Genomic DNA, 12,500 nt, shown 5'->3' with positions numbered 1-12,500 from the left:
CTGAATCGGACACCGATTTTAAATAATATGAATTATAATAATAATAATAATACTAATAATAATAATGATAATAATAATAAGTCATCGTCCAAACAAACTTCTGCTCTGCGGTCGTTCCTGCGTGACGACGACTGCTCGTCGCTCAGATTAGTTACTGCATCTCCAGAAACGGTGACATGAGGAGGAATATGTGGGATTATGGACTATATTAACGCAGGATTCGCATAATTAATTCCCGATTCGACCTCAAACTCTGAGGGTTTTCACGACTGATTAGTTGATGTGGACGTCTCTGTTCGAATACATGTGAAGAGTTCCGGATGAATCATTCAGGATTTGTCCGTATATTGTTTTACAGTAGACGGATTCCATGAAAAGACCAAACCCAAGAGTTTATTTTAAGAAACTACGTCACCCAGCTGATTTAAAATCACTGTTTTCTAACAGACGTGCGTGCAGGTGGGAGGAGCCGACTGTACCTGGGCCTGTTTGAGCTGTTTGCTCAGGTCGTCCCGGGCCTGGTTGGTGCTCTGCAGCTCCATGTGCAGGTCGTCCACCGCCCTCTCCGCCTGCTTGCACTGCAGCTGGATCCGCTCCCGCAGCTGGATCTCCTCCTCCAGCGTGCGCTCCTTGTCGATCAGCTTGCCGGACACCTGCGGACAATGTTGGACATGTTCACCAGCGTTGCGACGTCTCAAAGTGGAGCCGGGGCTGACGGGTGATGGCGGCGCCCTGCCCCCCGCACCTCTCCCTGCAGCCTGCCGACGAGGCTCCGCAGCCTCTGCAGCTCCTGGTCCTTCTCCAGCAGCGACTCCTCCAGCTCATCCACCCGCAGCGCCGCGTCCTCACGCAGCTTCTGCTGCAGGTTCAGCTCCGTGGCCGCCTGCGTCGACACCAGCAGGGCGTCGCCGAGCTGAAGGAGACGGGAGGCCGGCGGCACGGTACGACACCAGACAATGCGATCAGGGAAAGGTAAAGATAAGATACATTAGGATAATGTAGATAAGACATGACAGGTTAAGATACGATAAGAATACGAGGACATTTCTTTGCATTTCATCGGATGCGATAAGATAAGACACGTTGAAATAAGATGCGATATGTTGAGATAAGATAGAATAAGACCCTGCACGTCACGATAAGATGAGAAGAGATATGAAGACCAACTTTATCGATACCAATACGAGGAAAGCTCCTCGGGCATATCGTAAGATCAGTAAGATGAGACAAGATACGTTCAGACAAGATAAAAGACGATACGATAAGGTGAGATATCATATGAGAATACATAACAAATAAACCATTAGTGCCAATATGAGGAAATTTCTTTGCATATTCTCGCTCATTAGCTCAACACAACTAACTAAACTCAAACAATCTCAACTCTTTGTCCGTTTCTTTGTATCAAATACTAAATGACATAGTTCTTTTAGAGAAACATAGTGTAAACACCGGACCTAGAAAACGAGGCGAGGCAGTTCTATTAATGTACCTCCGACTCCAGCCTGAGGAGGGTGCTGTTGAGCTCAGACGTCTTCTTGTCTTTGGTTTCCTTGTCGACCTCCAGGTCCTCCAGTTGTCTCTCCGCCAGCCACAGCTTCTCCGCCAGAGTCTGGGCGTGGAGCGTCTGCTTGTCCAGGTTCTCCTGAACGCAACACGCACACACACAACACAATGAACGCCCCGTTGCGACGAACAACGAAGGCCACCGCCATCGATATCGTCTCGGATGCCCGCCGTGTGGAACCGTACCTCCGCGTCCTGGATCCTGTTCTTCAGGGACTGCTGCAGGAAGTTGAAGGCGTACTCCTGAGTGTTGGCCTCCACCATCACCTCCCGCGCCTCCCGCACCTCGATCTGCGCCCGACAAGACCAGAGTCATCACACACACACACACACACACACACACACACACACGTCGGACATCGTCCCGTCATTACCTCCATCTCCCTGAACTTCTCGCTCATCGTCTGGCTCTCTCGCTCCATCTCCACCATCTGCTCCCTCATCCTCTTCATCTCATTGGTCAGCTGGGTGTTGGTGCGCAGCAGGTCCTCGTTGTTCACCAGCAGGCTGCGCATCTCGAACCTGCGCACGGGGGGGACGGGGGACGGGGGGGGGAACAGCTGTTAGCCGCCGGCCGTTAGCTTCACGCTAAGCTTCACCTGCTGCGGTGAAGTGCAGGTGAGCGGAGGGTGTGGTCAGTGCACTGTGACATCACTGGTGGGTGTGGTTTCAGAAACATTAAGTGAGGAAAGGTCACTGCTAAACGTTTGAAACATTTGAAGATTGAGACGAATTAAGAGGCAAAATAATGATTGTAAAAATAGCATCATTTATAATAATAATAGATGATTAAGATGATGATGATAATAATAAAGAAACAGTTATAGTCATAAACAGGGTTACAAAGAGCTTTAGGAGATCAACATTAAAAAGGTATAAGGCAAACGAAGATTAGGAAACATCAGAAATATAAATTTAAAAAAGTTCTAGATGAGAGGAGAGTAGAAGAATGAAAGAAAAAGAAAGAAAGAAAGAAAAAGAACAAACACAGAAAGAGAGAAAGAGACAAAGACCTGATCTGGTTCCTCTCCTTCTCCATCTCCACACTCTCGGCCTCCAGGAACTGGTTTCGCTGGAGAGAGAAAACACTCATTGATCAATCTGTTGTGACTGTAGATCCAGACGACAGACGACAGACGACAGACGACAGTCGACAGACGACAGACGACAGACGACAGACGACAGACGACAGACGACAGTCGACAGACGACAGACGACAGACGACAGTCGACAGACGACAGACGACAGACGACAGACGACAGACGACAGTCGACAGACGACAGTCGACAGACGACAGACGACAGTCGACAGACGACAGTCGACAGACGACAGACGACAGACGACAGTCGACAGTCGACAGACGACAGACGACAGACGACAGACGACAGACGACAGTCGACAGACGACAGTCGACAGACGACAGACGACAGGTCTCTTCTGTCCAACACCTGGTGATGAGTGTTACCTTCTGACAGGCGTCCATCTGCTTGGTCAGCTCCTCGATGTAGTCCTTCCTGTTGGGCGCTCCCAGAGTGTTGGAGCGCAGACTGTAGTGTGAGGAGGGAACCACCTGCTGCAGCACATCCACAGGAAACACAGCTCATGTAGGAGACGGCCGAGTGTGTGTGTGTGTGTGTGTGTGTGTGTGTGTGTGTGTGTGTGTGTGTGTGTGTGTGGGGTCAACGTACCGGGTTGTTGACCTCGTTCCTCCTCCTCAGAGTTTCGAAGGTGGAGAAGCGGGGGCGTTGTGTGGTGAGGGTGGGCGTGGGGAGGCCCACGGGACTCGTACTGCGACTGTTGTAGCTGAACAGGTTCATGTCCGAGGTGGCGGGAGACAGACCCTGGAGGAGGAGGAGGAGGAGGAGGAGGAGGAGGAGGAAGAGGAAGAGGAGGAGGAGGAGGAGGAGGACCAGGAAGAGGAGGAGGAGGAGGAGGAGGAGGAGGAGGAGGAGGAGGAAGAGGAAGAGGAGGAGGAGGAGGAGGACGAGGAGAAGGAGGACGAGGAGGAGGAGGAAGAGGAGGAGGAGGAGGAGGAGGAGGAAGAGGAGGAGGAAGAGGATGAGGAGGACGAGGAGAAGGAGGACGAGGAGGAGGAGGAAGAGGAGGAGGACCAGGAAGAGGAGGAGGAGGAGGAGGAGGAGGAAGAGGAAGAGGACGAGGAGGACGAGGACGAGGAGAAGGAGGACGAGGAGGAGGAGGAAGAGGAGGAGGAGGAGGAGGAGGAGGAGGAGGAAGAGGATGAGGAGGAGAAGGAGGACGAGGAGGAGGAAGAATAAGAGGAGAAGGACCAGGAAGAAGAGGAGGAGGAGGAGGAGGAGAACGAAGAAGAGGAGGAGGACCAGGAAGAGGAGGAGGAGGAGGAAGAGGAAGAGGATGAGGAGGAGGAGGAGGAGGAAGAAGAAGAGGAGAAGGACCAGGAAGAGGAGGAGGAGGAGGAAGAGGAAGAGGATGAGGAGGAGGAGGAGGAGGAAGAAGAAGAGGAGAAGGACCAGGAAGAGGAGGAGGAGGAGGAGGAGGAGGAGGAGGAAGAAGAAGAGGAGAAGGACCAGGAAGAGGAGGAGGAGGAGGATGAGGATGAGGAGGAAGAAGAAGAGGAGAAGGACCAGGAAGAGGAGGAGGAGGAGGAGGGGGAGGAGGAGGAGGAAGAAGAAGAGGAGAAGGACCAGGAAGAGGAGGAGGGGGAGGAGGGGAAGGAGGAGGAGGAGGAGGAGGAGGAAGAGGAGGATGAGGATGAGGAGGAAGAGGATGAGGAGAAAGAGGATGAGGACGAGGAAGAGTAAGAGGAGGAGGAGGAGGACGAGGAGGAGGACGAGGAAGAGGACGAGGAAGAGTAAGAGTACTTAAAAAAGTTTGTTTGCAAACTCCAAATGTGGCTGGAATGTTTCTGTTACATTAAGAGCATTTTTAAGAACTGAAAAATTAAAATGAACAAAATAATGTAAATATGATATTGTGATTTGTGTGAGAAGCAATAAATTTGTTATCAGACAAACGTCTGTAAAGTAACAATCCTCGTTCTGGTTAGAAATGTTCCCTGTGACTGATTATTGCATATAAAGTTTGATGTATGGTTTAAGTGATATTGGACTATTGGGGTTCAACGGGCTTCAAAAAATATTATTTAAATCAAAACATGAAATGAGAAATATGTCTTTGTCGGAGCTTCAAAAAAAATGCTGTAATCTTTAGAAAAGTTTTGTTTTCTATCATAACAAAAAAGAGGAAAAATGTTAATCAGAAAAGTCAAATGCAACGAACTACAGATGTAAAATAAATGTAGCGAAGTGGAAAATACGACATCACAACAAACAGAAGCATAAAGTTCCATAAAATAAGAAGAAAGAGTTTCACACCTTGAACTCCGACATTCGATACATGGGATTATAATCCATGGAGGCGGTCGTGGCGTACGGACTGTTGAACACTCTGGGGGGGCTGTCGACAATCCCCACCTGTCAACACACACACACACACACACACACACACACACACACACACACACACACACACACACACACACACACACACACACATTATATTAAATCACTAAAGAAAAAACAAAAGACAACAATTTGCATGAATACGTTTGGCTCTTGTTACTCAACATGTTCAACAAACCTGTTAATGTAATAAATATTTATTATTTATTATTCTACTGCTTACGATAACCAATTTAACTAACAAGGTTTTTATTACTTTAACAGGATGATTATTACATTGTAAATATTATCAGGTGTTGATTACAGATGATTACATGTGATGAATTACTGTTCAGTGAGTCAGAGTTGATAATAGATAAATACGATAACCACCTATAAATCAGAGGATTAGATTAGATTTGATGCAGGATGAAAACTTCTGTCGCTGTACAGCTCATGGTTCCTCAACCATAATTTAACTTTTAATTAAAGTTATTAAAATGATTTGACTCGTTTGAGTGGTTCATTGTTTTACACGAGCTGAAGTTGAGCAACTCTGGTACATATGAATCAGTCAGGTGACGAGGGGACGGCCAATGAGAAACCTTAAATATGTGTTTGGTCCAAAAGACGTCGCGGTTCAATAACTGGAAAGGGAAAAAAATGTATTTTATGAATGCTACATATGACAATTATCACTTAGAAATTACTATAAATGATAAATAAAAATAAATAAATAAAGTGAGTCAGTTTAGTTTCTCGCAGATGCACAAATAATTTCTGCTTCCGTCATGTTCACCATGTTATTTTGCAAATTCGATTTATAGAAAACTAAAATGATCACAAGATTTAATAGAAAACATTGCTAATAGTTTGCATTAACATTAGGCAAAAAATAACGTCGATTTATTAAACTCTAAAAGAATTTTAGGTTTGAACAATAATAACAAGATATGTTTTTTAGTGTATGGACAGTAACATAACTTTGTCCAGCAGAGGGCACTGTTCAATAACTGCTGCTGTAAAAAAAAAACTGCCTCTGATTATCAATAAAGACCCTCTAATCTCTAATATGCCAGGTCTCGCTCACACACACACACACACACACACACACACACACACACACACACGCTCCGCCTCACCCACCCTGTCGGGCATCGTGTCCCACTCCCGCGAGGCCAGGGACTCCAGGGACCCTCGGTAGTGGTTCATCCCCAGCCGGTTGCTCTCCCATGGGGCCAACCTGGGCCCGTTCTCCGTGGCCGACCCGCCGCCGCCGTCCCTGCCGCTCAGCCCGTTGGTCTTGATCAGGTCGTTGTTGAGGAACAGCTGATACTTGGGGTTCTGGCTGGGCGGCACCGCTCTGGGCGTGGTGGGCTCGTCCTCCGACGGGCTGTCGGGCTGCTTGTTCGACTCCAATTCAGTTTCCTGGAGAAGACAGGAGGGATGAGATCACTCAGCGTGTATTTACTGTATGTACACGAGCAACGCGATGAGCGCAGTGCACAGACATGTAACATTGACATTTGCTGGTGTCGTCGGTGATCGACAGCAGGAGAGCAGGTGAACACACGGTTGAAATAAAAGTTAGAAAGTACAGGAAAGTCATTGTCGGTACATGAAAAAATTAAAACAAGAGCAATTTGGGGAGAAATTATGAACACAATGATTTATTCTTGTAAAAACGTATGTGGAAATGGATACGTTTGCCTAATTTACTAACTATATGTTTATTCCTAAATATTCCAAGATACAGTGTATGAAAATGGCCACTAGGGGGGGTAAATACAGAAATCTTATAATTCCACCAAGCAAGTGAACAGAATACAAACAAACACCAAAACAACGACAGTTCAATACGTCGCAATCACTTCATGCAGCGAAAAAAAAAGGAGAAATCACCACGGTCAAAGTGTGAAGTTATGATTTTTAGCTCATTTGCAGAGAAGGAATCAAAAGAGCAGAGAGCGGGAGGGAGATCTGTGACGTAGAGAGTCGCCGTGGTTTCATTTGTTCCAGTCGCCATGCGGATGGAGAGCGGCGCCTTAAGTCATGCGAGGAGATGCGTTAGAGGCCTGCGGTGCCGCCATGCGCTCGGGCCGTCTTCAGATTCTCGTTTCATGCAAAAGACGGGCGGGGGGCGGTTTCCTTACCGATCCCACTCCAGAGTCCGTCACCGAATCGCTACCAGAGTCGGCGGTTTGCGTTTTGCTTGAATCGGTCTCACTCCCGCCCCCTGCTGGACCATCGCTCCTCGCGCTCGTCCGATCTGCCCTCTGGGCCTCGCTCCGAGCGGTTCCTGCGAGCGGAGGAGTCACGGCGATGCGGGGAACTGGACGCCCGTCCGGCCCGACGCCGCTCGGCGCGGACGCAGGCGACTTGGACTTCGGAGGCTCGGGGGCACAAGCGGAGTTCGGGGTTCGTCCTCCTCCGAAGGCAGCGGCGCCGCTGGGATAGACGTCGTCTGAGAATCTACTAATCAGGTCTTTGACGCTTCCGGCTCGGCGCAGGTTTGAACTACGGGACGGGCCCGCGGCTGGTTTCTTATGACTGGCTCTCCAGGCCTCTTCTGCGTTTGAGTGGGAGGACGAGGACTCGGGCGTACGCTGAAAGAGTTGAACACAAAGCAGATCCCCCCCCGGAAAAAACTATGAAGCAAGAGTCGCAGCAGTGACAGGCCAGTGGAGAACTAAAGAGCCATTAATGGCACGTTGGATTTCATTGGTCGAGGCGTTGTCATCGAAGACACGTGACACGATGGAGATTACGTACAAAGTCCATGCACAGACACGAGTAGACTTTATTCGTGTCTTTTGCACCGGAGCGATGCGAACGGCACAAATGATGCAACACGAGTTCACTCGTTCCAGTTGAAATATTTGAACGTGTTCGCAAGAAAATATTCGCGTGACGCCAATTAGCGTTGAGATCGGATCGGTCTTATTCACTTGCGTTACTCGCACGAGTAAATATCAAGTCCTCGGGCGGCCAAACTCGCCACATGTACGCGTCCGAAAAATTCACTTTGCGTTTGTTGTGAACGCAGCGTAATGTTGGACATGTGGAAGAAGTTCAATGAAGAGCGGACTCAAAGGAGCAAGACGGAGGCACCCGTATCCAAGACGTTTGGCTTTATTGTACAGGAAGTGGAGACGCGTCGTCCATCTTTATCTATCTTTCCAAAACCACCTCTAATTTGAACTCTTCATTATTCCTTGAAAGCAGCACGTTAACAGTTCAAACTAGTCTCTAACTCTGGGACCTTTGTGTGTGTGTGTGTGTGTGTGTGTGTGTGTGTGTGTGTGTTGTTGACTGTTGGAATGTACACACACACACACATGACGACACACGAGGCCAGTGTGAATGTGTGTGTGTTCGCATCCTGACATAAATCCCCCCGAGCAACGGCAACATCTGCTCACCACCCTCGTCTGGAACGCAGATTCATACTTTCTCACACACAAATGAAGAGAAAGGGACAGACAGACAGACAGACAGACAGACAGACAGACAGACAGGCAGTCAGAGAGAGAGACAGAGAGACAGACAGAGAGACACACAGACAGGCAGACAGACAGACAGACAGAGAGAGAGACAGGCAGTCAGAGAGAGAGAGAGACAGACAGAGAGACAGACAGACACACAGAGAGACAGAGAGAGAGACAGAGAGAGAGACACAGTCACACAGACAGGCAGACAGACAGAGAGACAGGCAGACAGACAGACACACAGACAGACAGACAGAGAGACAGAGAGAGAGACAGGCAGTCAGAGAGAGAGAGAGACAGAGAGATAGACAGAGAGACAGACAGAGAGACAGAGAGAGAGACAGGCAGTCAGAGAGAGAGAGAGACAGAGAGAGAGACAGAGGGACAGACAGAGAGACAGAGAGAGAGACAGGCAGTCAGAGAGAGAGAGAGACAGATAGAGAGACAGACAGTCAGAGAGAGAGACAGAGAGACAGACAGAGAGACACACAGACAGGCAGACAGACAGACAGACAGAGAGAGAGACAGACAGACAGACAGACAGACACTGACAGACTCCAAACACTCAAAGGGGAAGAGAACAGAAAATGGCGGCAATTTCCCCCTCCTCCATTTTCTTTGCCAAAAAGCCACTTGAACAAATCCAGATTTAATTAACGGTCCTCTAACGAGAAGGCCGACGCCACTCACAGGAATGAAGCGGCGAGCGTCCAGAGGGGTTTTAACTCTCGGGGCTCGAGTGGCCTTAATCCAGGGACTCACGCCCCCTCGCCGTCTTCCCCCCCGGGGGACGCCGAGCCGGGGCCGGGGTGGGAGCGAGGGACTGTTCTGTTCTTACTGTACAGAACAGTACAGTAAGAACAGAACAGTAAAGTAAGTACAGTACAGTGAGTACAGTACAGTGAGCGCAGTGTGGAATTTTTGGAATATAGATGTGGGTGGAAATGTGTGTATTCCTGTATAGTTCCATACAGACGGCTTCATTCAGGAAAACCAGGCCCATATCCCCCCCCTCACACACACACACACACACACACACACACACACACACACACACACACACTGGTCCTCCTCCGCTCCCCGTGGCCTCACTACAGTACGGACATATGGCGTCGAGCTCGCACACCATCTGACCCAGATACGTGACAGCAATGCACCCTGGGAGAGACAGTGAACTGACGAGCGGTTGCAGAGGCGCTGGGCGGCTTTTGTTCCTCGGAACAAAAGTTCGGTGGAGGTTTTTCCGACACGACGATGGAACGCAGCTCTGATTCATAATCAAAAATCAAAAACAAATTTAAAAAAAAGATTTTTTCAAACTTATACAAAACCAGCAGAAGAGTTAGTAGAGAGAATACGAATGGAGTCGCTGAAATCAGAACGACAAGGACGGAGGAATCCAGACTTTCAGTCTGTGGTGAAGCTCAATAACCCGCTCCAAAAAAACAAGATACTACATCTCCCATAATGCAATTGTGAATTAAAGGTGATGGGTGAAATCAACCAGGACGTCGTACGGAGTAAGAGACAAATCGGTGTGGAGGGTGTTCGTGATGCTTTGTGAGAGTTGACATGAGAGGCAGACAGGTTATTAAAAAATGGAACACAAAAAAGATTGAAATTAAAAAGGATCCTGGCAAAAAAATTCACTTGCCTCTCGGGAAAGACTAAATATCGTCATCTGTTCTCACAGATTCAAAAATCCAACAATTAATAATTTGCATGAAGGGGAAAAGAAATGTCTTCACCCAATTACAAAAAATTATCCTGACAAAAAAAATAATCTCTTGTGCCTGTAGGGGCTTCCGTACGAAAGACTTTATTAATAATAACAATAATAATTAATAATAATAACAATAACGTAACAATATTAGATGATAAATGATAATAAAACAGTGTAAAAAAGTAAAGAGGAAGAGATAGTAGTAGTAGTAGAAATATTAATATTAATATTAAATCATATTAAATATAATAAACAACCAATTAGTGGCAGCCGTCGTGTGTCGGACACGTACGTGTCTCACAGAGAGCAAAACGTAGAGCTACGTTTGGCCTGAAGCAATCTGCCCGGCAATATGTTCCTGTTGTCGTTGCCCCACAAACACACACACACACACACACACACACACACACACACACACACACACACACACACACACACACACACACACACACACACACACACACACACACACACACACACACACACACACACACACACACACACACACACACACACACACACACACACCTGCCCCATTGCTGTAAATAAGAGATTAAGCGACCGAGCGCCGCTCCGTCCCGTCCGTTTACACTTTACACATTTATCCCCTAAATGTGAAGATTTGTTACAAATCAGGCTGCAATCTGCTCAGACTAATCCTTTCACGTCTCTCTATTTAACGTGGGAACAACAGAATATGATCAGCGGGTTTAGTTTATCAGTGTAAGCCTATCAAATATGAAAACAATGATATGCTTAAGTGATATGTTAAATACGGATAATTAAAACACAGCTTATTAAAGAGTTCCCACGTATGTCGGCAGAGGATCGAAAAGAAGAAACAGCAGCAGAACATGTTTCAATCTGGTGAATATTAAACAAATGATAATCAAACCAAAACAATAATCCTCATTTCAGACGGATCTTTTCTAAATATGTTTTTTCCCAAAACATTTTCCCACGAGCTTCGAGTGCTGCCGAGGTTTTGTACTTGACCCCTTGTTTTAGTTTCTGATTATTTGTGATATAGAAGATTTTAAAAGTCAAAACTGCCGAGCTACAGATGACAAATATTTGGAGTTAATATAAAATGTTGAAAACCGAAATATAAATTTTTTAAAGGGTTTGATCGAACAGTAAAAACATGCTCTCAAAGCAGTTTTTTTTCCTTTTCTTTATGTTTTGAAATAAACAAATCAAGTATGAATTCTCTTCTTTTTATATTTAATATTTAATGTTTTTTGGGGGGAATTATTATTTTATACCCACAATTCAGATCTACATTCTGCGCCTGTCCTCATTTTTTGTATAATGTGAGGATGTTTCATGTTCATTAATTCATTAATAATTGTTAATATTAATCTGTCGATTGAGAAAGAACACGGGACAGTGTTCACTTCACAATTAATAAATCTGGGTGGGATCACTGAATCTACAAAAAAAACCTTTTAATTAAAATCTAAATCCAAATCTTTTAAATTAATATCTAATCCAAATGATGCGTGATTATACATATCCGGGCTCATTTTCCGACGGATTAACCGCAAATAATCTGATGAAAAGGCCGCGGAGCCTCTGGGAGGACGGCGGGGACGAAGACGCCGAGGGTTCGAATCCCCCCTCGTCCTCCTGACGCACAAAACAGAAACGTCACCAAGAAAAAGCGTTGGACTCGTGTTCGTGCAGCAAATTATTTCGGGGGATCGGTTTTCCAAAAACGGCGACGCGTGTGTGTCAGATGTGAAATCCCCGTCTGCAGCGAGTCGACCTATTTCCTTCTAAGTCCTCATCACGGGTGACTTCAGCTGTCGGGACGTGGAACCAGCGACGAGGTGACGGCTGAATAAATCGGTGCTTTTGCGGATTATCCCCATTAAGAACTCATTTAGTAACTTCCACCAAGACGAACACGTTTCTCTGCAGCTTCCATTTCGTTGATATCTTCAACAACCTCAGCCTCAGAACTCCACAAGACTCCAACGCGTCAAACTCACGTCCTCGTCAACTCTCACGTTTCCGACACCTGACCTCGACGCTCAGAGGCCAGAACGCAAAGATGTTCCCGTGTGTGTGAACGCGTCAGACCGCGGAAAAGGTCTGGACCTCCGTCGGACACGAACCTCCGGAGGATCTCGGCGCTGATTGGCTATCGGGTCACGGCAGTTTCCGTCCACTCGCGTCTTTGCATTGACTCAGATTAATCTCATTGAACCAATAATTCGCTGTGCGGAAGTTTGCCGACGACTAGACGAGTAATGAAACAGTCGACCGTTGGATCGTGAAGTGAAGCTTCTACAAGTGCAT

General features: G+C 47.0%; 1 protein-coding gene across 1 annotated transcript in view; it reads right to left on the bottom strand.

Moving 5' to 3' along the window:
• The window catches only part of LOC118285133 (cingulin-like protein 1), a 45,579-nt gene that overhangs the window by 3,478 nt on the left and 29,601 nt on the right, over positions 1-12,500 (bottom strand). Inside the window, exons 7-18 of the mRNA XM_047329523.1 lie at positions 7,139-7,591; positions 6,132-6,413; positions 5,591-5,632; positions 4,920-5,018; positions 3,255-3,407; positions 3,032-3,139; positions 2,580-2,638; positions 1,941-2,088; positions 1,753-1,857; positions 1,493-1,645; positions 746-913; positions 480-653 (exon numbers count right to left, since the gene is read on the bottom strand). Coding sequence (XP_047185479.1) covers positions 480-653; positions 746-913; positions 1,493-1,645; positions 1,753-1,857; positions 1,941-2,088; positions 2,580-2,638; positions 3,032-3,139; positions 3,255-3,407; positions 4,920-5,018; positions 5,591-5,632; positions 6,132-6,413; positions 7,139-7,591 — 1,944 coding nt within the window. The remainder of the gene's footprint in view (positions 1-479; positions 654-745; positions 914-1,492; positions 1,646-1,752; positions 1,858-1,940; positions 2,089-2,579; positions 2,639-3,031; positions 3,140-3,254; positions 3,408-4,919; positions 5,019-5,590; positions 5,633-6,131; positions 6,414-7,138; positions 7,592-12,500) is intronic.

Source organism: Scophthalmus maximus, chromosome 20 (genome assembly GCF_022379125.1).
Source record: "Scophthalmus maximus strain ysfricsl-2021 chromosome 20, ASM2237912v1, whole genome shotgun sequence".
NCBI lineage: Eukaryota > Metazoa > Chordata > Actinopteri > Pleuronectiformes > Scophthalmidae > Scophthalmus > Scophthalmus maximus.
This window is presented reverse-complemented; position numbering and strand designations above follow the sequence as displayed.